The 21,974-nt window shown below is 51.1% G+C and overlaps 8 protein-coding genes across 8 annotated transcripts; 4 read left to right on the top strand and 4 right to left on the bottom strand.

Annotated features, from left to right (window-relative positions):
• Positions 1–113: 113 nt before the first annotated feature.
• On the top strand, positions 114–2,996 carry AA0111_g3528 (C-1-tetrahydrofolate synthase; the record flags this gene model as incomplete). Its single annotated transcript, XM_028649422.1, has 2 exons — positions 114–237; positions 295–2,996. The coding sequence occupies 2 exons, from the start codon at positions 114–116 to the stop codon at positions 2,994–2,996; spliced, it is 2,826 nt and encodes a 941-aa protein (XP_028509188.1).
• Positions 2,997–4,353: 1,357 nt separating this feature from the next.
• On the bottom strand, positions 4,354–5,850 carry AA0111_g3527 (hypothetical protein; the record flags this gene model as incomplete). Its single annotated transcript, XM_028649421.1, has 1 exon — positions 4,354–5,850. One exon carries the CDS (start codon positions 5,848–5,850, stop codon positions 4,354–4,356), a length of 1,497 nt encoding a protein of 498 aa, XP_028509187.1.
• A 2,392-nt stretch (positions 5,851–8,242) lies between these two features.
• AA0111_g3526 (Flavin carrier protein 1) lies at positions 8,243–10,531 on the bottom strand (the record flags this gene model as incomplete). The annotated part of the gene is made up of 3 exons (XM_028649420.1): positions 8,243–8,767; positions 8,815–10,109; positions 10,159–10,531. 3 exons carry the CDS (start codon positions 10,529–10,531, stop codon positions 8,243–8,245), a joined length of 2,193 nt encoding a protein of 730 aa, XP_028509186.1.
• Positions 10,532–11,571: 1,040 nt separating this feature from the next.
• AA0111_g3525 (hypothetical protein) lies at positions 11,572–11,742 on the top strand (the record flags this gene model as incomplete). The annotated part of the gene is made up of 1 exon (XM_028649419.1): positions 11,572–11,742. One exon carries the CDS (start codon positions 11,572–11,574, stop codon positions 11,740–11,742), a length of 171 nt encoding a protein of 56 aa, XP_028509185.1.
• Positions 11,743–13,376: 1,634 nt separating this feature from the next.
• Positions 13,377–14,498, top strand: AA0111_g3524 (hypothetical protein; the record flags this gene model as incomplete). The annotated part of the gene is made up of 1 exon (XM_028649418.1): positions 13,377–14,498. One exon carries the CDS (start codon positions 13,377–13,379, stop codon positions 14,496–14,498), a length of 1,122 nt encoding a protein of 373 aa, XP_028509184.1.
• A 313-nt stretch (positions 14,499–14,811) lies between these two features.
• AA0111_g3523 (hypothetical protein) lies at positions 14,812–15,807 on the bottom strand (the record flags this gene model as incomplete). The annotated part of the gene is made up of 1 exon (XM_028649417.1): positions 14,812–15,807. One exon carries the CDS (start codon positions 15,805–15,807, stop codon positions 14,812–14,814), a length of 996 nt encoding a protein of 331 aa, XP_028509183.1.
• Positions 15,808–18,736: 2,929 nt separating this feature from the next.
• On the top strand, positions 18,737–18,964 carry AA0111_g3522 (hypothetical protein; the record flags this gene model as incomplete). The annotated part of the gene is made up of 1 exon (XM_028649416.1): positions 18,737–18,964. The coding sequence occupies one exon, from the start codon at positions 18,737–18,739 to the stop codon at positions 18,962–18,964; it is 228 nt and encodes a 75-aa protein (XP_028509182.1).
• A 324-nt stretch (positions 18,965–19,288) lies between these two features.
• On the bottom strand, positions 19,289–20,331 carry AA0111_g3521 (hypothetical protein; the record flags this gene model as incomplete). Its single annotated transcript, XM_028649415.1, has 2 exons — positions 19,289–20,258; positions 20,315–20,331. 2 exons carry the CDS (start codon positions 20,329–20,331, stop codon positions 19,289–19,291), a joined length of 987 nt encoding a protein of 328 aa, XP_028509181.1.
• Between the last annotated feature and the right edge of the window lie 1,643 nt (positions 20,332–21,974).

Below are 21,974 nucleotides of genomic sequence, written 5' to 3'. Positions count from 1 at the left end.
AAGCTACAGCTACCCCGCCGAGAAAATATTGGTGCTCGACTTCTCCCCGCCATCTATATACTGTCGTCAAGACTGCGCATAGTTCCAGGCAGTTTTCCAGCACAGGCTTCAACATGGCTGGACAGAAAATTGACGGCACTGCCATTGCCAAGAGCATCCGCGAGAGGCTGGGTCAGAAGATCAAGGAGAAGCAAGAGAAGAACCCGCGATACCGTCCAAGCCTGAAAATTGTCCAAGGTGAGTCGCGTACCATTGGGGGCGTGTTCAGCGACATGGAATGCTGACAGCAGACAGTGGGTGACAGGTCCGACTCCAGCACTTATGTTCGCATGAAGCTCAAGGCCGCCGAAGAGGCCAACATCGACTGCGAGCTTGTCCATCTCTCCGAAGACCTTACTGAAGGCGAGCTCCTGTACAAGATCTACGAGTACAACAATGACCCTGCCGTTCACGGTATACTCGTCCAACTGCCCCTCCCCAAGCACATCTCCGAACACACAATCACATCAGCCGTCGCGGACGAGAAGGACGTCGATGGCTTCGGCATCCAAAGCATCGGTGAGCTGGCCAAACGCGGCGGCAAGCCTCTCTTCACCCCATGCACACCCAAGGGTGTCATGGTACTTCTCCAAGAGGCCGGCATCGACATCTCGGGCAAGAACGCCGTCGTACTGGGACGTAGCGATATCGTGGGAAGCCCCGTCAGCTACCTTCTGAAGAACGCCGACGCGACAGTCACTGTATGCCACTCGAGGACAAAGAACCTACCGGAAGTCGTTCGCCAGGCAGACATCGTCATCGCTGCCATTGGCAAGGCGCAGTTCGTCAAGGGAGACTGGCTCAAGCCCGGTGCTGTCGTCATTGACGTTGGCACCAACTTCATCCCAGACGACACCAAGAAGAGCGGACAGAGGCTCGTAGGAGACGTCGACTATGACTCTGCCGTCGAGGTTGCGTCGCACATCACCCCAGTACCCGGCGGTGTAGGTCCTATGACCATCGCTATGCTGCTACAGAACCTTGTCGACTCCGCCGACGCGACCTTTGACAGGCAGAAGAAGCGTAAGATTTCGCCTCTGCCCATTCGCATCGAAGACCCGATACCCGCCGACCATGCTATCTCACGCAAGCAGCACCCAAAGCAGATCACAACCGTAGCAAAGGAGGTTGGCATTCTCCCACACGAGCTAGAGCCATATGGTGCAACAAAGGCCAAAGTCGACCTGTCTCTGCTGAAGCGACTCGAGCACCGCCGCAACGGAAGGTACATTCTCATTGCTGGTATCACTCCTACCCCGCTCGGCGAGGGTAAGTCAACAACCACAATTGGTGTCGCGCAAGCATTGGGCGCGCACCTGGGCAGGATATGCTTTGCCAATGTGCGTCAACCCAGCATGGGACCGACATTCGGTATCAAGGGAGGTGCCGCTGGTGGAGGCTACAGCCAGGTCATCCCCATGGACCAGTTCAATCTTCACCTTACTGGCGACATCCACGCCATCACCGCGGCGAACAACTTGCTGGCTGCTGCTATCGAGACGCGCATGTTCCACGAGAACACCCAAAAGGATGCTGCTCTATACAAGCGCCTAGTGCCAGCCAAGAAGGGCAAGCGCGAGTTTGTTCCGGTCATGTTCCGTCGTCTCAAGAAGCTCGGTATCGACAAGACGAACCCAGATGACTTGACTGAGGAGGAGATCTCTAAGTTTGCCAGGCTTGATATCGACCCGGAAACCATCACCTGGCGACGTGTGTTAGATGTCAACGACAGGCATCTGCGCAAAATCACAGTCGGTCAAGCGCCAACTGAGAAGGGTCAGACTCGCGAGACTGGCTTTGACATCTCGGTCGCCAGCGAGTGCATGGCTATTCTAGCGCTCAGCAAGGACCTTTCGGATCTCCGCGAGCGTCTTGGTAGCATGGTTGTTGCCAGCTCCCGCGCTGGCGACCCTGTCACTTGCGACGACATCGGTGCTGGTGGTGCCCTGACTGCTCTGCTTGTCGATGCCATCAAGCCCAACATGATGCAAACCCTTGAGGGCACTCCCGTCTTCGTTCACGCCGGTCCGTTCGCGAACATCAGTATCGGCGCTTCTTCTGTAATTGCAGACAGGCTCGCTCTCAAGCTGGCTGGTACTGAGCCAGACGAGGACCACGACGCTCAGACCGGATTTGTTGTTACTGAGGCCGGCTTCGACTTCACCATGGGTGGCGAGCGCTTCTTCAACATCAAGTGCCGCTCCTCCGGTCTTGTGCCCGACACCGTTGTCATCGTCGCGACCGTCCGTGCCCTTAAGAACCACGGCGGCGGCCCTGACATCAGCCCTGGTGCGCAACTCCCCGAAGTCTACCGCACCGAGAACATCGACATCCTCCGCGCTGGTTGCGTCAACCTCAAGAAGCACATTGAGAACGCCAAGCAGTACGGTGTTCCCGTCGTTGTGGCCATTAACCGCTTCGCAACCGATACCCAAGCTGAGATCGATGTGATTCGCGAAGAGGCCATCGCGGCCGGTGCTGAGGACGCCATCCCAGCCAACCACTTCGCCGAAGGTGGAAAGGGGGCTGTAGACCTTGCAGAGGGAATCATCAAGGCCTCTGCAAAGCCTAAGCCCGACTACAAACTTCTCTACGACGTCAACAGTGGTACGGTACAAGAACGCATGGAGACCATTGCCAAGAAGATGTATGGTGCTTCCGCTGTTGAGTTCTCCGAGCTCGCTCAAAAGAAGGTTGACACCTACGTCAAGCAAGGCTTCGGCAACCTACCCATCTGCGTCGCCAAGACACAGTACTCCCTTAGCCACGACCCCAGCCTCAAGGGTGCCCCAACTGGCTTCACGGTCCCTATCAGGGATGTCAGGATGGCGGCTGGTGCAGGATACTTGTATGCACTTGCGGCAGATATCCAGACCATTCCCGGTCTGCCTACTGCTCCTGGATATCTGAATATCGATGTTGATGTTGAGACTGGCGAGATTGACGGCATGTTCTAAACTTGACCAAGAAGAGGGGTGGCTGAATCGGGTGAAGCGTTCAACAAGCTTCACTTGAAATAATCATGTATGATGATATGAGGTATGGCGTTTTGGGCGCACTAGGCATGTTCAACAACATCTGGGTGGGCTTCTTATTCAACACGAATTAGGATGATATGCATAGCGTTTGGTATGGTGTCGAATCAACTTTGACCGTTCCATCTTTTCCATGATGGACCATTACAGGAATTTAGAAGCATCTTTCAATCTTTCTAACCTCAGAGAGCTGAGAATTTGTGCATGTTTCGTCCCTTCAGACAATCCGTCGAGCCATCATGGTCAGTCTAATTGTGTGGTGTTAAACAACCTATGTCCCACATCGGTCCGCTCTTTCTCTTTGTACTTGTTCTTCGGCTTGCGCAATGCAACGATATGCAGTTCGCGATCGCCCCTCAGCATGTCGGCGAACGCATTGTCAGTCTTGATGCATCCTCTTTATCTGGTTTTATGATCACAGAATCAGCTTGAGCTACTCCTTTAACGACGATGATACGAACTGAAGGATACGACTCCCGCAACGGCGTGATAGAATTGACGAGAGACTTTCCCGAGTTGATCACCGACTCAATAAGGACGAGGTCACGTTTTCCGTTGAAGTTGTCTGTGTTAGTGATATCCGCGAATTCTCTCGCGTGACAAGATGCAGCGCGCGGTATCGCCTTGCTAACACCAAAAGCCATTGGCCCGCCGCTTCTCATCAAAGGAATGATGATAGTGGCTTTCATAGTACAGTTTGACTGATCATATACACATAGAGATGACTTGCTTGCTACCTATCAACGAGAGCAGATCGTTGTGCCGTTGAAGTTTTGCATGTGCAGAAACGTGTAGAAAACTTGAAAGTACCGATGAACATTCTTCGTAATAAAATTTACATGGAATTTGAGCAGATCATCCGATCACGATTGGATCGGTTGTAAGTGAGCCTAGCAAGCATTCTTTTTTTCGTATCTTGCGGCATGCATGTCGTTAGATAGATCCATGTCTGCATGGTCATGTATCCTGTTTATCTAGCCGACGCCTAGGTAGTTTACCTATTGTCGTACGGGTCGACATGCTTATCAGGTCAGAGTGTCATAGCAACGGAAGCGCACACGAGAGGGTGAAACGATGTGAGTGAGAAGAGTGGCGATGTACCGATTACGATATTTGTAAATAACAGTGGGGGTATCTAGCGAATGTCCTTTACGGCACGAAAAGAAAATGCGTACCTTCACCACCCATAAGCGCCATGAAATAGATCTCCTTCAAGAAAAGCGAAGTCATCCCCCCAATCCGAATCCCATGTTGCCATACATTGTAAAGCATGCCCTTCTCACAGCTTCGCCTTGACAGCACCCTCTAGCTCCTGCGTCCACTCTTTCAAATCAACTCTCTTGCTTCCATCCTTCACGAGCACCTTTCCAAACCACGCTAACAAATCGAAACCCAGGTCTCTAGACAAGCTCTGCACCCTCTTCATATTCTTGATTCCCTGGTCGTCATGCCTCATGCACTGCAGTGGACATCCTGACTTGATCATCTCCCGTTGTTGGTACTTGTTGGCTTTGAAAACATCATACGGAGAAGAACCCAAGATAAGGAAGAGTAGGGTGATAGCCAAGGACCAGAGATCCGATGTTGCAGAAGGTGGGGTAGTAGATGAGGAACTGAGGAGTGAGGGGTCGAGGTAATCCCATGTTCCCGCGCCCAAGGGTGATGCACAAGATTCGATAGTGGCATCAGGGTGGTTGAGAATTGTAGAGGAGAAGTCTGCGTAGACCGGATTTGATATGCTGGCGGAGGGAGACGAGATGAGGATATTGGAGGGTTTGATGTCCGCGTGTGTGCAGAACTTCTCTTGCATCCATTGCAGACTTTTGAGAAGGGTGAGGGCGATATGAGGGAAGACTGTAGCGAGTTTCCTTGCACGCGAGTCCTCGTCGAGTGTATTGAGCATCTTCTGGATCCAGCCTTCTAGCGTATCGTCAATGGCGCGAAGAAGCAGGGAGCCGGTGCGCATATCCAAGCCGTAGAAAGGCACGATGTGGTTTTCTGCATCAGGAAAGCTAGAAAGGTAAGATAGAATTCTTGCTTCTGCGCTGAGCACTTTCTTGGCGCTGGTCATGGCTGGTACCTTGACTGCGTACATGGGTGGCGTTATGGGGAGTCTGGTAAGATCTATGGCTGAATCTACGGTTCGCACGGGAGTGAGTGGGGGTGTCATTTCTGGTCCACAGGGAGGCTGTGATAGTGACTGTTCATTTGCCTTGGGAGGACATGGCTTTGCCAGGAATACATCACTCCATGCTCCTTCGCCGATGGTCTTCTTCCGCCCACGGTCGTCTTTCTTGAATTCATAGTCCGTTAAGTGATACGGGAAGGTGGTGAGTTCAGTGCTGCCAGTTTGTGGTGACGCGTCCAGTGACAGTCGAGGTCGGTTTAGTGACGATATAGAATCTCCACGCCGTAAGGTTGACAAAGAGCTCAGAAAGTCGGATGATGTGGAATTGGACTTGGAATGCGACACACTACCGGGTGTGATGGGAGGTGTAACTGCACCACTGTTATGCATGCTGCGAGGATCTGGAGCACCCATGGTCATGGACCGTTTTCTTGTTGGAGACATTGGTGGTGTAGAAAGTGTTTGAATGACAGCCGGTCCTGAGAATATGCTGTCGGAAACGATAACCTTCTGCTGTTCGTTTGTTGCGTTATCCGTAAGTAGGTGAAGCTGTGGTTGTTGCCTTTTTTGCGTAAGTGTTGCTTGTGACTCGAGTACCGCTGGTTCTTCCATTGGAGCAGGGAACGTGAATCGTGCAAGCTGCGCCATGTTTGTTTTACAGTAACACTTGCTTGAAAGTCTTCAAGTTTGACAAGTAACACTGTACGGTTACAGTGTGCGGGTGGCGCGTTGATAACTGTTGCCTGAACCTTGAAGCGCAATGCGGGCGAGAGTTGGACAACGGACCCCAAGAGACGGTGCGAGACAGGAATAGGATCTCAAACAGGGCAGGAAATGTGAAACGTTAAAAAGCGAATAGACGTCTCTTTTTTGTCGGCGTGTGTCGAAGCTGGGTCCGGAACCTAGTGATGCGAACCAACAAAGAAAGCAAGATGGTAGTACTACAGGTAATCGTACACGAGATAAGAGGATGGGTCCACAAACAGGCTTGGGCGCAGCCTAGTAGATGGTAAGAAGCATTGTGGGTGATAGTCGCAAAAGATGATGGCGCGTGCGGAGGGCCCGCAGCCAGAGGGTTATGGCTGTGAATCGATGAGTCGAAAAGCGATCGGAGTTGCAAACAGGTCTATAAGCAAAGAAGGCTGCGCCCCGGGGTATCCGGGGACGGGTGGCACACATTCATCCCTACCCGTACCAACGCTGCGCAATCTTAGGCAGCATGTTGGAAGCAGATGATTCGTAGGGGGAAAAGACAAAGCGCGTCCCCTGGAAACAGATGCGTGATTCCAGAAGCGCAACCATTCACACGTCTTTCCTAGCCGGGTTGTCTCGCGTTGGCTAATACCGGTAGCGTGCAGATGGCGCGCGATTCTTGGCCTCGGATCCCCAATCACTGGCCAGCATCGTGTGAACGTGCGTGGCTTGATTGGGCTGCGCGACGTCGCCTTGCCCCATCGAGGACTCGCCTTTGTGTGCGACGGGTTTTGCTGCTGCGTGCCATGCATCGGGCTCTCTGCTTGGACAGATGCGACAGTTGACGTCTTCGCTCGGAGGTATTCTGGGGACACTCGGTGCTTCTTCTCTGTGACGTCGGCATGAACACCGTGACTTGTGGGGATGGGCTGCGCAGCTGTCACAGGTCAAGTCATGAGATCGCAACGAGTGTGGAGCTATCGTGAGTTATCGCTAGCACATCGTTGGCTCAAATCACTGGTGTATCGTTTGGCTGCCGTTCCGTCCGCAAATATGACAGCGTAACGTGGAGATGGGATGCGTTTTTTTCGCACGGCCGAGCATCGGAGAGAAGACTGATCAATTCCCAACTTCGACATCGTTTATCGTGGACGTGCCTGTGTCATCGCTCGAAAGATTCGTCATGCATCGTGACCATCGTTGGATTTTCTAGCCATCGAATTGGAGAAACTGCGCCGACACCCCCTCTTCTGCGCTTACAGCATCGAACGTCGTGAATAAACTACCCCGGATGCACATGCCGGTAGGCCAATAAAGTAATTTTTGTTGACGTCGCTGGGCTTCAAGCTTCGAGCTAAGGTTAGGACAACGGGCGTGGGCTTATCACCTGCAAGTGTAGTTCGCAGATTGCGCTAGGTGAGCACACATGGCTGCATGTGGGGGACCTATCAGGCTACTGTACCATCTCGACCTTGCTCATCGGGCGATTTCCAAGCCACCCGTTCGCTCCAGAGTTCAATCCGGATACCAGCCTCGCACCTGTTGATATCACGTACCCCCAAATTAGGTATGGTCAACGCTGATAAGGGAAATTTGACAGTCCGACCATTAACCTCAATAGCCGCCATGCACAAGAGTGGAGCCCAAACCGAACTTCATGCTACAGGTTATCAGACGGGTATTTAGGGGTAGACCATACTTTGGTTTTCAGATATTGATAAGACTGTGTTGCTTCTTATCAGGGGTATGGTAGGTGTGAAAGGGGGAGATGGATAGTACTTGAATGCTTGAAGGATTGATTTCTCTGCTACTCTATCCCCAACTCTCCTAGTCACCATCCATTGACTATCTGCCCCACGCCGGCAGCGCATGCGATGATGCGAACAGAAACGCTGAAGGGAATTGGTAAATGTTCTCCCGATGCGCCCACGATTTAACAAAGGAGAAAAAGAGACCCAGACATAAGGAGAAAGGAGAAGCCGATGATATGCCAGACGGAGAAAGACTACATATATACGAGATGGATATATAGGTAACGTCGCCCCTCTATCAGTCAACGGAAACCCCAAAGATACAATTCTCTGCCCAACCGGATGCAGAGAGGTCGAAGTAAAACGCCGACTTCATGATGGGTAATCGTGTGATCGCGCCATTTGCACTGATGCCATGTGAACCCATTTCGATTGATGATTACAGTATATTGGTATGGATGCCCAAAATATGCACAAAACGCATAGATAGCTCAGAATCTGTTTTGTTGATTTTGTTGTTGCTGTTGCTGAGCGACCGAGGAGCGTTTGTACGAATCGATAATTTGGCCCACCTGCTCCTCGTGCTCGCTCTGGCGTCAGTGTTCATATCCTGCGCCTCGCTGCCAAGGGCTTGGGCTGTTGTTCTGGCGGTACTGCTGCGGTTGGCCTTGACCGTTACTGCCGGGGCGGTATGACGGTGCTGGGCTTCGGCGCTCGTAGAAGGATGGGGGTGACGGTGAGACAGTTCCATCATTGCCTTGGCTTCGTGGTGGTACGGCCGCATAGTGCTCGTTGAAACCACCCTCCTTGGCAGCCATCTGTCGCTGCTCTTCGGAGGAGTAATCATCCTCGTCGTCAATACGGCTCCTTGATCCAGTGTAAGGGTGAGTACCCTTGCCCTCACCACGGGCAGTCGCGCCGAGTGCGTCGAGCTCAGTGGTTAGCTGAGTTTGCGACTTGATGAAGGAGCCACGGTCGTCGCGCATGGGCTGGTAGCGGGTATCGGGGTTCTTGGTGAACAAGGCGAATCCGGAAGAGACGAGAAGCATGAGAAGGAGAATCAGAGCAAAGGCGGCGTTGATGATGAAGAAGATGACACCCATGACACCAGTGACGATGGCCTGTGGAGGTTAGCTTGAGCACAGTCACAAGAGTCTGCCTTACTTACCGGCTGGTTGAAGATCTCAGTGAACATCAACAAGAAGAAAGCGCTGAGGAAGTTGACAGCAGCAATGGCAATGTTGAAACCGTTGGTCTTCTTGTCCATCCATGGGCGAAGCACTGATACGCCAACAAGCAGAACAGCCTCGATGAGGACAAGTGCGATAGCCTGGGTCTTGAAGCTGCCTTGGGAGAGACCGACGAACATGGCCTTGATGAGGAGGTATCCGAGCCATGGGATGATGAACCAATAGGCGGCAGCCTTGAATTGGACATAGAGGAAACCCCACTTGTTGAGCGCGACAGGGTCTGAGTAGAGAATGTATGCAGGGTTCTTGTGCATAGCAATGGAGCGTTGCGCGATTCGAACAACCTTTGAAGAAGCCCAGGCGAGGATGCCAATCATGGTGAGCATGGACAGAATAGCCAGAACGACCAGACCAGCGGAATCACGCTTGGTCAATTCCCAGAAGCTCAAGACCATCATCTGTGGGAAGCCAATGAGGACAACACGGAAGAGGATACCCTTGAGTACAGTCTGCCAGCCATTGCGGAAGTCAACGAACTTGTCGTTCTTCATCCTGCCAGCCTTGACAAGACCTTCGCAGATGTACTTGAAGGCGACTACGCCAATGACTGTGAAGAGGACGAAGATGACGAAGAAGGTGTATCCGGTAAAGAAGATGTTGGTGGTTTCAATCTTGGCCTTGAAACCGACACGCTCGATGCCATGGAGAACCAAACGGTCTCCACCAGCCTGTGCCTCGGTGGCGGCAGCGTTACTACGGGCCATGAGGCGTCCGACAGCGCCGGTGGTGAAGTCGAGAGCACGCCTCATCTTCCTCTTCTTTTGTACTTCGACTGAGATGTACGACAACTGCGAGAGGTAGGTGGTTGGGCTTCCGCCGGTAGCACGCTGGTACCATGTTGCCATGTCCTGGAGAAACTGGACGCGGATAATACCCATGGTCCATTGGAAGTTCTGGGTCCAGGCGGAGACGATGGGGGGAAGAGGAACAGCGCAGAGACCGATGAAGGCCTGTGCCTGGAAGTAACCGAACAGTGACATTGCGTTGGCTGCGACGTGCGCGGCGGTGTTGGAGTGACCCAGTCCAGAGGTGATAGCAGATGCCATGAGACCCAGACCTGCGATGACAGCCGTCACCCATGCCACAGCCTTTTGGTCGACTGAATGCCCGTTTGACAGTTCTGCCTCAACGCATGCCAGTTGAACATGCGACTCCGCATCCCTAATCTTTACTCGTACAACAGCGTCGAGATCTGGAATTGTGTATGCGATGCCTATATCATGTCAGAAGTGTGCAACCACGACGTTGAAGGCGTGCCTTACCTGGAATTACACTCATAACGTCCTGGCTGATGTCGATGTTGGATTTGATGGTCAGCGGGCCGGCGTTCATGGGGCACATGCCCTCGAGCTCCTTCTGGCTGCAGGGGTCGAGCTTCTGGTTCATAGCAGAGTATCCATATACGAGCAGCTCAATGTCGGCCTCGATCTTGCCGGCGATGTTTGAGATTCCCTCGATGTTGAAGCCCAGACTGCGATTGCTGGGGGTGAATGCGACATTGAAGAGGGTGGCGGAGAAGCTGGAGTTGGACATGCACGGGTTGAGCGACTTGGATTCGATGACACGCTCAGCGGAGACGAGCGGCGCGGCGACGGCAGCGAGCCATAACAGCGACTTGGATAGGGAGAATTTCATGGTGGGCGGAGTTGTTGGGGTGGAGGTGGTGGTGTATTAGGTGCGCGAAATCGAGTTGCCTCAGGCGCGGGCGTACTCCTTACGAGTACCGGGGAGGAAGGTCGGCCAAACCAGCGGCGCGAGGTTGTGGTTGGGGAGAGGGTCCGTTTGCGGTTCCTGGGTGTGAAGAAGAGCAGGCGGAGAGCGGGTGAATGTGAGTGTGGGGTGAGCGAGTGGCAGTCGAGAGCGACTAAAGCGGTGGTGATGTCGAAAGGGGTGGTTGCGCAGGACAACTGGGAAGGAAACCGGGAATCAGCGCGAGGCGAAGAGGCGGCTGGGCGACGCTAGTCCAAGGGGATATGTAAACGACCGGACGGGAGCGATCAGCACTTGCACGCAACCCAATAAAAACGAATCAGCTGGCTATTGTCGTCACCGAACTCAACGTTGGTGTTTTGGAGTTGCCTGAGGAGTGCGAGAAATGGGGCAGACGGTGAGAGGAGGTCAGCTTGAAGGAGCAGAGGTCTATGCACCGCGTGCCGGCTTCAGGGGAGCGAGACGATGTTGGTCGCGGCGAGTGGGCCAGATGAATACGCGCGGCACCTGCTCAGCGCCCAGCCTCAGTCAGACAAGTCGTCCAACGGCTGTCAAGTTTGCGATTGAGGTGCCATGGAGAGAGGCAGGGAAAGGCTGCTGTCAGTCTATGCCCGTCTGCTTCTCTCAAACTTTCTCCAGCACCACGTTTGCCTTCGCAGCCCTCAATCCGGCCGTCTTCTGCCCTCGCCAGGCTGGAACAGGCGGATGAGGCAGGGGCGAGGGGACAGGGGGCAAAGCTGCTTCGCCACACTCCTACGCAGGAACAATCTCGCCTGGCCAATCAACACGGCGCTCTAGGCCCATTCTCGCGCTGACTGAGAGTTTGCGAGCCAGGTCCGCCCAGCGCTTCGTATTTTCTCTGATTTGAGCGCCCTATACGAACAAGACGCTCAACGCGCTCGTCCACCTCATCCCGGCCAGCTACACAGTGGTGCAACCTGAAAGGACGTTAATATTATGCCATTATGCCATCCGGCATCCTGCGGCACACCAAGTCTGGCCACGACCCCATCCGTGCTTTCGGCACCAACGGATGGCTGCACGCATGCACGCAAATAGAGACGACCCAGCCCCCTCAGCCAATCATGGCGGACCAGAGTGTGGCGCCCTTGGCCAGCGAGGTCAATGAGCCGTAGATTCAATACATCGAGATGGACAAGACTACACGCCCGCATGCGCCTACTGCTGTTTCTGGGCGTTGTACACTACGGCTTCTCTTTCCGTGGCTTGCGTAATGCTCGCACGTGTCGTCAGTCTACACATCATTGTTTCCTCACATCGGACCTCGATTGACTGAACATGTCTAGCCCAGCCACCAACACCATTGTACCACCGAAGGATCATCATTCAGGTGGTGCGCCAGACGTCATTCAACCACATTGCGCAACGCGTGTCTGCGAACTATCAACAAACGTCTCGCCCACATCTGAAACACGGGATCTGCTCGTCTAGAAAATCTTCAAGGTGCTCGGCCCGCTCACATCTATCGATATCGTTCGCGCAGCCTCAACTTCTAACCTCCAGCACTGGATTGACCCTGAAGATCGTCATCTTTTCCATGCGCGCTTGTGGGTGGAGCTGCCCCACCAGCCTTGGAACAAGTGGGCGCGAACGCGTAACCGCACGTTTGGCCAACATCAACAAACTGACCCTTCATCTACCTTGCAACATTTACCGTCAGCTTACCCTGAGTAAACATTCATAGACACGGCGCATTCTTGTACAATACTTCCAGATCGAAGCTTCGCGAAACGACTAAACGTGCCTCACAATAGGCTGTATGCAATCTCGTCAATTTGTTCCATCATCTTCATTCTTTATCTCTTCCAAAACCAATCGCAAATATATTCTATTTCTGGTCTCTGTTGTTCACTTTCTCGGTCCGTGGCTTGTGAAGATACATCGTTGCATGCAATCTTACGATTCCTTTCCAGGTCAGGATGTGGATGGTAAAAGGCTTTCCTAAACGTGTTCAATCTTGGATAGGGTTCAACATATTCAACTTGAACGATAACCATCTCGTAGGTTTCTATCACACCCTGCATGTTACACAGCTGTTGTAAATCTGATACCTGGCACAGCCGCCTTCCTTCCCTTACATCTCTTTGTTGTATTATCGCGGGTAATGCTATGTACTACACGTCGTATACAGGCGCCACAGCTACCGTGTCTACGCAGCCTTCATTTCCATCTTCTAACTGAACGCTCACATAGATCGGTTGACGTTGCACATATTGTCACGAGTTTCAAAGAACTCCGGCTGTTAATATGGCCGGACGCTAGACACAAGTACAGACTTTGGTTGTCTCTACTAAAGATATTCAAAGTTGTACAGAAAAGCCTAATAGCGCATGAACTCATATGGTTCAAGCGTATGGGTTCAGGACGCCCCGTCGGCACACTACCCAATTCTCAAGGCCATTCTGGTTACTTGTACTTGGTTGTTGTGTACCACGTTGTTGCAAGCGGAGAAAGTGAAGAACACACATAGATTGAAGGGCAGAACACGATCAATACGTTGTGTTATTTCTTCCACTCATGATGCGGGAGGTGGGCATCATTTGTTTGTTCCTCAATGTGCAGCGGTGTGCAGGCGCTCGAGAGTATGCATGCTCCCGCCCTTCACCTACCAATTTCCCCACTCAACAAACGAACGGATTTGCGCCATGGCAGCCTGAACGCCGCTCAAGATGGACAGTCACATTTCCATCAGTCATAATGGTAATATACTCACCCCCGCTGCTGATTTTATCGAACACACAAGTCCATGATGCCAACCACCACCGTCGTCCTGGCGCGAAACACACATGGCTTTGACTTTGATGACTCCAAGAAAGCTGAGTTGGAACTACTACTCAAGACAAAACTTCAGGGCGTACCAAATCACCATCTCCCTAGCCTCATCCTCAGCGACATACTTGATCAAACGCCACGAGCGTTAAACATTGCAAATATACCTTCAGACATCCAGCTCCAATTCTTCCTACAGGACCGCGCCGCGATCGATAACTACGCCGGAAAGGCGATCAAAGACGATGACAAACAGAGTTTTGATATAACACGGGCGATCTGGTTCTATAGACTCGACGAAGCACATCAATTCCAACGCTTTCACGACATTGTGCGATGGAACACCGCGATTTACGTCGCGCTGTTAGCTCAACATTCGAAAGTAAGCAGCAAAAAATACGCTTCTCACAGTGAAGTACGAGTGGTCCATCATGGGCACAGCAGCAAGGACTCTCACAACCCGCGCAACACCAAAGACACATACAAACCCCTTCCTTCCGCAGCCATTCGTTTTATAACTCAATATCTCACCGCCATTATCGAGCACCACAACACCCCTACCTCCAGCTTTGCCGCTCGCGAATCTTTTCTTCGAGCGTGGAAATCGGGCCCTTGGGATTTGTTCACAGTTTTTGGCGGTGCGCAGAAGAAGTTGATGAAGAATACTATGAAGGTTTTGAGTAAGGATTGGGAGGCTGAATTGGCTATTGCAAAGAAACAGATGGGCAAGGAGCGATATGAGTGGGAGGTAGGAAAGTTTGTTGGGGGGTTGATACCTGGAAGAAAAGATCAAGGTGTGGGTGCGTGGGAGAGGAGGGGTGAGGAGAAGGCCAGGGACGGAGACATCGATATGGAAAATGCAGCGCCCAAAGATCAGGGCGAAGGCAAAGAGTCGGATGGAAACGGGCTACTAGAGGCACTTCTCTCTCCGTATGTTTCACATACCAAGCATACCGAGAAACAAGCCGAAGCGGAAACTAGAGGTGGCATGACTGCGGTTCAAGGTACGCCGGTCATTGATATGAGGTATGCGATCACGATGGTGCAGAGGATGAAGCCTGAAGACATATTGCCTGTTCTTATCCGTTTATTTCCTGAGTAGCTGCATGTGGTGGAATGAGCCGTGAATGACAGAACTTGTTACCTGAGGCTGCATGGCTCCAAAGAGAAACCGCGAGAATTCTCACGCGTCCTGGAAGCAATTTGGTTCATAATCACTCAATAAAACATGAAGAAGTCGATACTTTCGAAAGATGCTACTGATGAGCAAATGTCACGACTCAGTCATCACAAGATAAGGGACAATAACTGTACGTTCAAACATATGAGATTCGTAAAATCTATCATCGGTATCTTCTAGTCATACTCCGTTCATTAATCTTCCATTATCCCATCACGAGTGCAAAGCCATCCATCTACTGGGGCTTAAGAACACCACGGTACCTCATCTTTCCATCCCTCAGCGTAGTCATAGCCTCCTCGATACCGCTCTCGGTCAACGGGAACTCCATGGTGATGGGCTTGATGCCGTGTAGCGCGGAGAAAGCCAACATGTTGCGGTGTACAGCCCTGGCGGCGACAACGGAACCCTGGACGGTGATACCCTTGGAGATGAGGCCCATGTGGGGGATAGCGAAGTCATCGAAGGAGACGGTCATGGGGAAGATGATGGCGTTAGAGTTGAGGACGGGAAGCATCATCTTCCAGTCCGGCATGACCGAGGTGGTGACAAGGAGAGCGTCAACGGGGCGGCTGACGCTAATCTCAGTCTTTCCCTTCATGGCGATGAACTCCTTTGCGCCGAGCTTCATGGCCTCGTCCTTCTTGTTGTCTGAACCGGAGAAGACGACGACGTCGCAGCCCATCTTGGCGGCGTATTGGATGGCCAAGTGACCAAGACCACCGACACCCATGACACCAACACGGTCGGTAGGCTTGACGTTGTAGGTGTGGAGAGCGTTGAATACGGTAGCACCACCGCACATCAGAGGTGCGGCATCAGCGTCGCTCAACTCATCGGGAACCTTGAAGACGAAAGACTCGCGCCAGACGGCGTGGGAAGCAAAGCTACCCTGGTCGAGGTTGTGTGAGCCGTACATCTCGCGCTGGTTGCAGTAGGTCTCACGGCCTGTAAGACATTGGTCGCAGCGGCCGCAGGAGTTGTGCTCGTATCCCCATCCGACACGGTCACCCTTCTTCAGTTCCTTGACGTTGGGACCAAGCTCTTCAACGATACCGACACCCTCGTGGCCGAGAGCCATGTCGGCCTCCTTGTAGTGCTCATCAGTTCCGCAAAGACCGGAGGCGGTTACTTTGATGAGGACCTGGTCATCCTGAAGATCAGGCTTGGTAGTTTGACCCTTGACAATCTTGCTGTCCTTGGAGCCCTTGTAGACGGTGAAGGAAGGCATCTTGGTGGTGTTGAAATGTAATGTAATATACTTTAAGAGGTGATGTAATAAGAAAACTTTGGGGTATCTTGTTGCAAAAGGGATGAAAAGTTGATGTTGAGTGGTTTGATGGACTCTCAACAGCAGCTGCGACCTACTGTTATATACTTAGTTATGAACACAATGAACCTGGAGCTCATTCTTACATCTGCCATGCATCTCAAGCTACGTTCGAAAAGATTCTCTTGCATGACGTCGCCTATTGATAATACATAGGGTTTTCCGGGTTCAGGGTCTGGATATCGCCGTTGCCCACACATTTGGTGCATCGGCCGCCGCTAAAAAACGTGGTTTTGTGGGTCGCATCTCCAACATGACAGTTTCTGGATCTACCAATTCTGGTATAGTCACAGACTCATATAGTATCGCCTTGACGCAGTCAGCTGTTTATTAAGCAGAAGACCTTGCTCTTGCGACTGCACATTGTTTAGTATAGCATGCAGGCGGACACTGATGCAACTTGTTGAGCGCGTCGGATCCGGAGTTCGACAGACATCTCGGGGAGATTCGGCCTATCTATCAGATTTGCGTTGGAAAGCCGATACGCCCGCAATAGTGCGACGTGTCTGGACCGCCTCCGACTGATAGGGCTGTCTATGTGCCGATTGTGTGGAGCGATAGACGTGGTTCCTGGTCAGAACGTGGATCCGGCTCTGGGTGAAGGGTCAATGACGTAGGCGGTGCCGGGGTGCCCGTCCGATGGTTGCGCTACATCACCGAAACTGTTCGGCCCTTTAGCTTCATCACCCTGATTTTGGAAGACTACACTACAGATATTTCATCTGACGGCTACCTGTTCCGAGTACATGCATGTGTAGTGCCAATTGATGTGCAGGTCAAGCGGATGCTATGCAGCAGTCTGGAATACCTGACGATTATTGGCAAATGGGAGAGCATATGTCAGCTGCCAAGGCATGGCGGCAGAATCCTCGAAGCTTCGCATCTTAAATCCGAACTGGTAATAAACAAAAAGATGCGATAGGATTCCTACAAATACACAAGATGGATGTCTACGCAATCTGGGTGTAGGTGCTTCGTAATCTCACAACCCCAGACTCCACAAGATGAACAAGGGCATGATGCAACAGTCTTCACAACTGTAGCTCGAGCCTCAAATCTTGTACATCTATCACGATAAGAGCTTCACCAACAGTATTGAGTAATCTATGGCTGACGCGAGCGCTGTTTGTGCTGAGAACATTACCACGTGAGAAGGCGTGATTTTACAAAGTGTTGTAAGGAACGATCGAATAGTGCTAGGTCTTGACCCATGCACTTTGTCACAAATCTCAAACGCTTCAGGGCGCCAGAAAGGTGCAAGCAACTTATGAGATAATGCCTAATTGTCTGAGCAAGTGCAGTGTGCGAAGGAAGGCGGGAGATGACAGACTCAAGCGGAAAGTCGGCGACAGTGTGAGGCATTGAAAGAGAATAGATACTGCCTTAATAGCAAGATTATACCAGCGCACCGTTACACATATTATTCTCAAATATCGATAAAAGATAGACGGTAACATTGTAAGGTTGTTTGTGAAGTTCGTGGACGCAACGTGCAAGACAGGAGACGCTATTTTCAAAGCGGTATGGTGCGCGAAGTTTGACACGACTCTTCACAACATCATAGCTTCAATTCTCACCACATCTCATATTGCACACTATCCCACACCAAGCGTTCTCTGATCCACCCCATAACTCTGTGCTTACGCTTCGTGTTTACACACTGCTATTTGTTTTCTTGAGTCTTCTCACGACGATGTGTGTCCCTTCTCTCTACAGCCTATGCGCAGCGTAGACGCTATTGTAGGTTCTATTGCCACCCAACGTAAGTCTCGAGGCACTTTGTAGCCGGGTGTTTTCATTCATCCGTCTTTCTCCTGTTATCATTGTTCTTACTCGCTACGGTCGTTGGCTTCTTACCTCGCAATGTTGACGGATCGATTCTCTCAATTCTTCTTTGAGGCTCAGAGCTTGAGGTATACCATTCTCCTGGTCTCCTGGTCTTGTGTTTTTGTCTTCTGCTTCCCATGACATGGGGGTTTTCCTTCACGATCTTTCAATCTCGTCCTGACTGAAGTTGAAACGATGCTCTCTCACTGGACGACTTCTGGTTCGAGCTCCCCCATCAGATGCTTGGGAGGCTTGATCCTCTCGCTTAGTTTGCGCTTTACGCACTCACTCAGGTGTCGCTCACTCACCTGACCTGCAACCGCGCAGCGACCGCCTTCAGACGCCCTATCCACGCCTGTCACTTCTATGAATATTGTGATCTAGCTTTGGGGTGGGTATTCAAAGGTGATATTCCAGGATCACAATCACCAACTAACACAGCAGCTATAGTCTAAGTACCCCATCCATCGATAGCAGCTTTACTCAATTAAACAGATAGGGGGTTTGAACTTGGTCGCTAGTTCGAGCCCCCGCCCCGTCAGGGTCTGTCATCTCTTTCGAGGCGCTACCTAGGTACTCAAGAGATGGCAGAAGCCGCTTCAAATATCAAATACCATTTTTTGCTTTTATGTTTGGAGCTAACTGGGCAAGAGACATTCCTGTTTTTTTGTTCTCCTCGTTGTCAATAGCGATTCTACTGTGATACGGATCTTGCCTTTATCCGTATTGTGAAATCTCGTTTTACTGCTGTTCTCTTTAACATATCGTTTACTTTCACTTCGTCTACCCCACCTGCAACAGGTGACAGAGCCATGGCTTATGTCGCGATCATATGGTCTTGTAGCCACTAGCTAGTATATAGCCTGCGTTTCGCCCTCTCTGTGTCCTTGATCATCTTCTCTCGCGATCCGATTATATTGACCACCACTGCCTCTACTACGAGTCTTCACGCATACATGAGCACTGTAGAGGCAAAGCTCTACTACAAGGTCTCGTGGCTGCTATGCCTGGTGTCCGCGACATCGGTTCGCATGTGGAAGTATTCGACATTGGCGATTTGAGTGACTTCAAAGTCATGAATTTAGAGGAGGCGGATCAATCATACGAGGACGAGGTTGACGAGATGACGGCCAGGGATGATGATGCCATGGAGGTTGACGATGATCTTTGTATCATTGATGGCGCTGATCTGAACCTGTGGATCAGCAAGCGTGATGGATCAGACCTGTAGACACGCACGCGTGGCTTCTCTTAGGATACCTTGACTTCTTAAAGGAGAAGTAGATGTAGACTTTTACCGTCTTCATGTGTTTTCGGATACATCACACTTTCTTGGTAATCATAGCGCGTAGCTGCTAGATTAGCAATGCAGTAGACTTGGAACTTTACTGAAAAAGCATCACTGTATACATATGTTCCATCTCCAAGCCATGACACTGTTTTGTTCCAAAGCGTATAGTCCCTAAGCTTTCTGTGCATTACACTCAATAATTCACAAGACAGCGTGTATAAGCTACGCCGTCACTTTATGCCTCTCTTACGCTACCCTGATCATTCATCCAGCCTGGTATACTGGATTCTCCGTCTTATAATACATAGCCTTCACTGGCTGTTGTTGTGCCGCATACCGTACTCTTGCCTTCGCACTCTCTTCTCTACTCTTCATCTTCCTGTCCACCATCTGAAGTGCAAGGATTTGGTGGTCCGAGAGACCAGCGAGACCTTGTGCTGTACGTGGGGTGGCCATGAGATGAGGGTCATTGTTAGTGGTTCTCAAAGCTAGTTGTCTTGATGATGAGTTCATTGGAGTGTCCTGATCTTGGTGCTCTGCTTGAGCGATGGCAGCAGTTCTGTTGGACAAGTACCGTGAATGCGCGTGTCTTCGTCTGATAGGTTTCGATGTTGTCTCATCACCACGACTGTGTCGAGAATTGATGATCAATTTGGATGACAGACGTCTCTCCGTCTTTGGGAGCCTTGTAATGGTCGTACTTGTCTGGCCATCCTTATCCTCTTGATCTGCTTCGAAATCCCAGAAATCGCCGAGTTCAGACATGTCGATCATGCAGTGTCCCTTGTCTCGCATGTGCGTTTGCACAGCTTCGACAGTGGCTTTCTCTTGTCCGCAGTATAGACATTCGTGGTATTCGAAGACTATTAATGCTAGGTATGAGAGCAGAGAATCCAGGGAGTAAAGTGCTGAGAGCGATGGGATGAAGAGGCCATGGTGGGTGGACATGTGCTCTAGGGCTGTTGTATAAGTGGAAGTGAGGAAAGGGCAGAAGAGACATTGTGTTGAAGGCGCCTTCTCGGAATGATCATCAGGTATGCCTTCAACATAGGCTTCGGAATTGGTGTCCTTCTTGATGTTGTCGTTGTACAATATTGTCCGCGGCTTTCGTAACATAGTATCATCGTTGTTTCTTGGTCGGTGTGTGACTTCTTCGCTCTTGCATTCTTGCACCTCGAACTCTTGCTCGGTCATAGATGGTAACCCAGCTACCTTGCGTTTGAGGTTGCACACACTGTGCATAACTGTCAGTGTCGTGAATACTAATTTTTATGCTCAGTGCCATCTTACTGCCAAGGCTGTTGCATGTGTGCACGCTGGAGCGCACTTGTTGTGTATGTAAGAGAACATGTGTTACATGGGAACACAGTCCGCAGTTCTGAAGCCATCTTTGTCGTCGCCTTTTTTATTGCTTGTTGGGAAGTCTCGAGGTAGGTAAGATGAAGAGTCTGTGGTAGGAGGGTTAAATCCACTTCTCGTATTGAGGCGAAAGAGTGATGGGAAACAGTCTTGCTGATAGGATCAACTGAGATATCAATGTGTTATATAGTAAGAATGGGAAGGTTGGCATTTGAGAGAGCGCATGTGCAATACTGAGTCACGTGTCCACTCAGACGAGGCGCAGTCGCTCGAAAGCCACAATGAGTCATTTCCACTCACTTGCAACCATAACGAGCACAACAACTAATCCTTAGTGGCATACAAATCACTCCCACCAAGACCTCATCATGGAGTCGCATGTTCAAAAGATTAGCAATTAATTGTCAAGTATGATACCCGGCTTCCTGCCAAGAGGTCCCTCCCTCTCTAGCCGTCTTCCTATCACAACTCAGTTTTTCCATCAATCCCAGTCCACTCAGCTTAAACAAAACTTTTTCTACAAATCTACCCACACTATTTCTTTTTCGGCCTTCCCCAGCCGACAAAGACAAAAGCTCCTTATCTTCGACGCGCAATTCTGCTTGAGGGTCATATTCATCCACGTCGCCGCCAAAGTAATCTGAATGCGCGGACCAGCGGGGAGACGAGATGGAGTTTGATGGAGAACGATGCGCGTGGAAGATATGCCCATCATAGTCATATCTAAAACGTGTCATCTGGTCGTAGCCTGTTATATAGGGACGGCGGAGTGAGTCTAAAGTTTTGGAGTAGCGAGGTGGGTGATAGTCAGCTGTAAAGCCATCTCCAGTTGCATACTGTGCGTGTTGAGGGTCTACTGGTGACTGAATCGATGGGGGAGCTGCGAAGTATTGAGCTTGGCGCCGCGATGGATCTGAAGCTTCTGAAATGACAGAGTCGTGCCGCACAAAAGGACCAGAAGTTCCGACAGGCAAGGGCTTGCGTTTAGTTTGCTTAGAGACTCGTTCATCTGTGGGCAGAGATGGTAGGGGCTTCTGCGGACAGGCCGCCGCACTCCTGCGGCCCTGCTTTGCATACGCCTTTCCTAAGCTGCTAGCTTTGCGGTTTAGGGGGGCGGGTGCCAATTGAGGCACTAAAACCTCTTCTACCACAGTCGCCCTTCTTCGGTAAGAAATTGCGGGATGCCCACTACCATCCCAATCGACGATCACGGTACCTTTGCTCGTCGGTCGATCGTCTGACGCTTGTGAGAATTGCCACGATGCCACATGTTCGTCAATCATCTGAGATAGCTCCGCTGCAGCCCCGTAGCGGGCTCGAATGTAACGCGGAGGTTCGAGACGCTGATTGTTGTTTAGAGCGCTATGCTGCTCACATTGTTGCTGTGAAATCTGGGTGTTCGGATTCCCAGTGCCTCGAGAGGAAGGACGGTGTAACATAGTATGACTGATTTTCGCGTTGATTGTGTTACTGTGTTGGGTCATTCGTTTGACCTTTGATTCGAGCTTTTGTCAACGTTAAAACTTGTGTTGTTGTTGTTACAGTTGAACGGCTGTCGGTTGTATTAATAATCTTTGCAGAACTGTGGTGT

The sequence above is a fragment of the Alternaria arborescens genome (genome assembly GCF_004154835.1).
Source record: "Alternaria arborescens strain FERA 675 chromosome Unknown contig_6, whole genome shotgun sequence".
NCBI lineage: Eukaryota > Fungi > Ascomycota > Dothideomycetes > Pleosporales > Pleosporaceae > Alternaria > Alternaria arborescens.
Note: the sequence above shows the minus strand (reverse complement) of the source record. Positions and strands in the feature narration are given on the sequence as shown.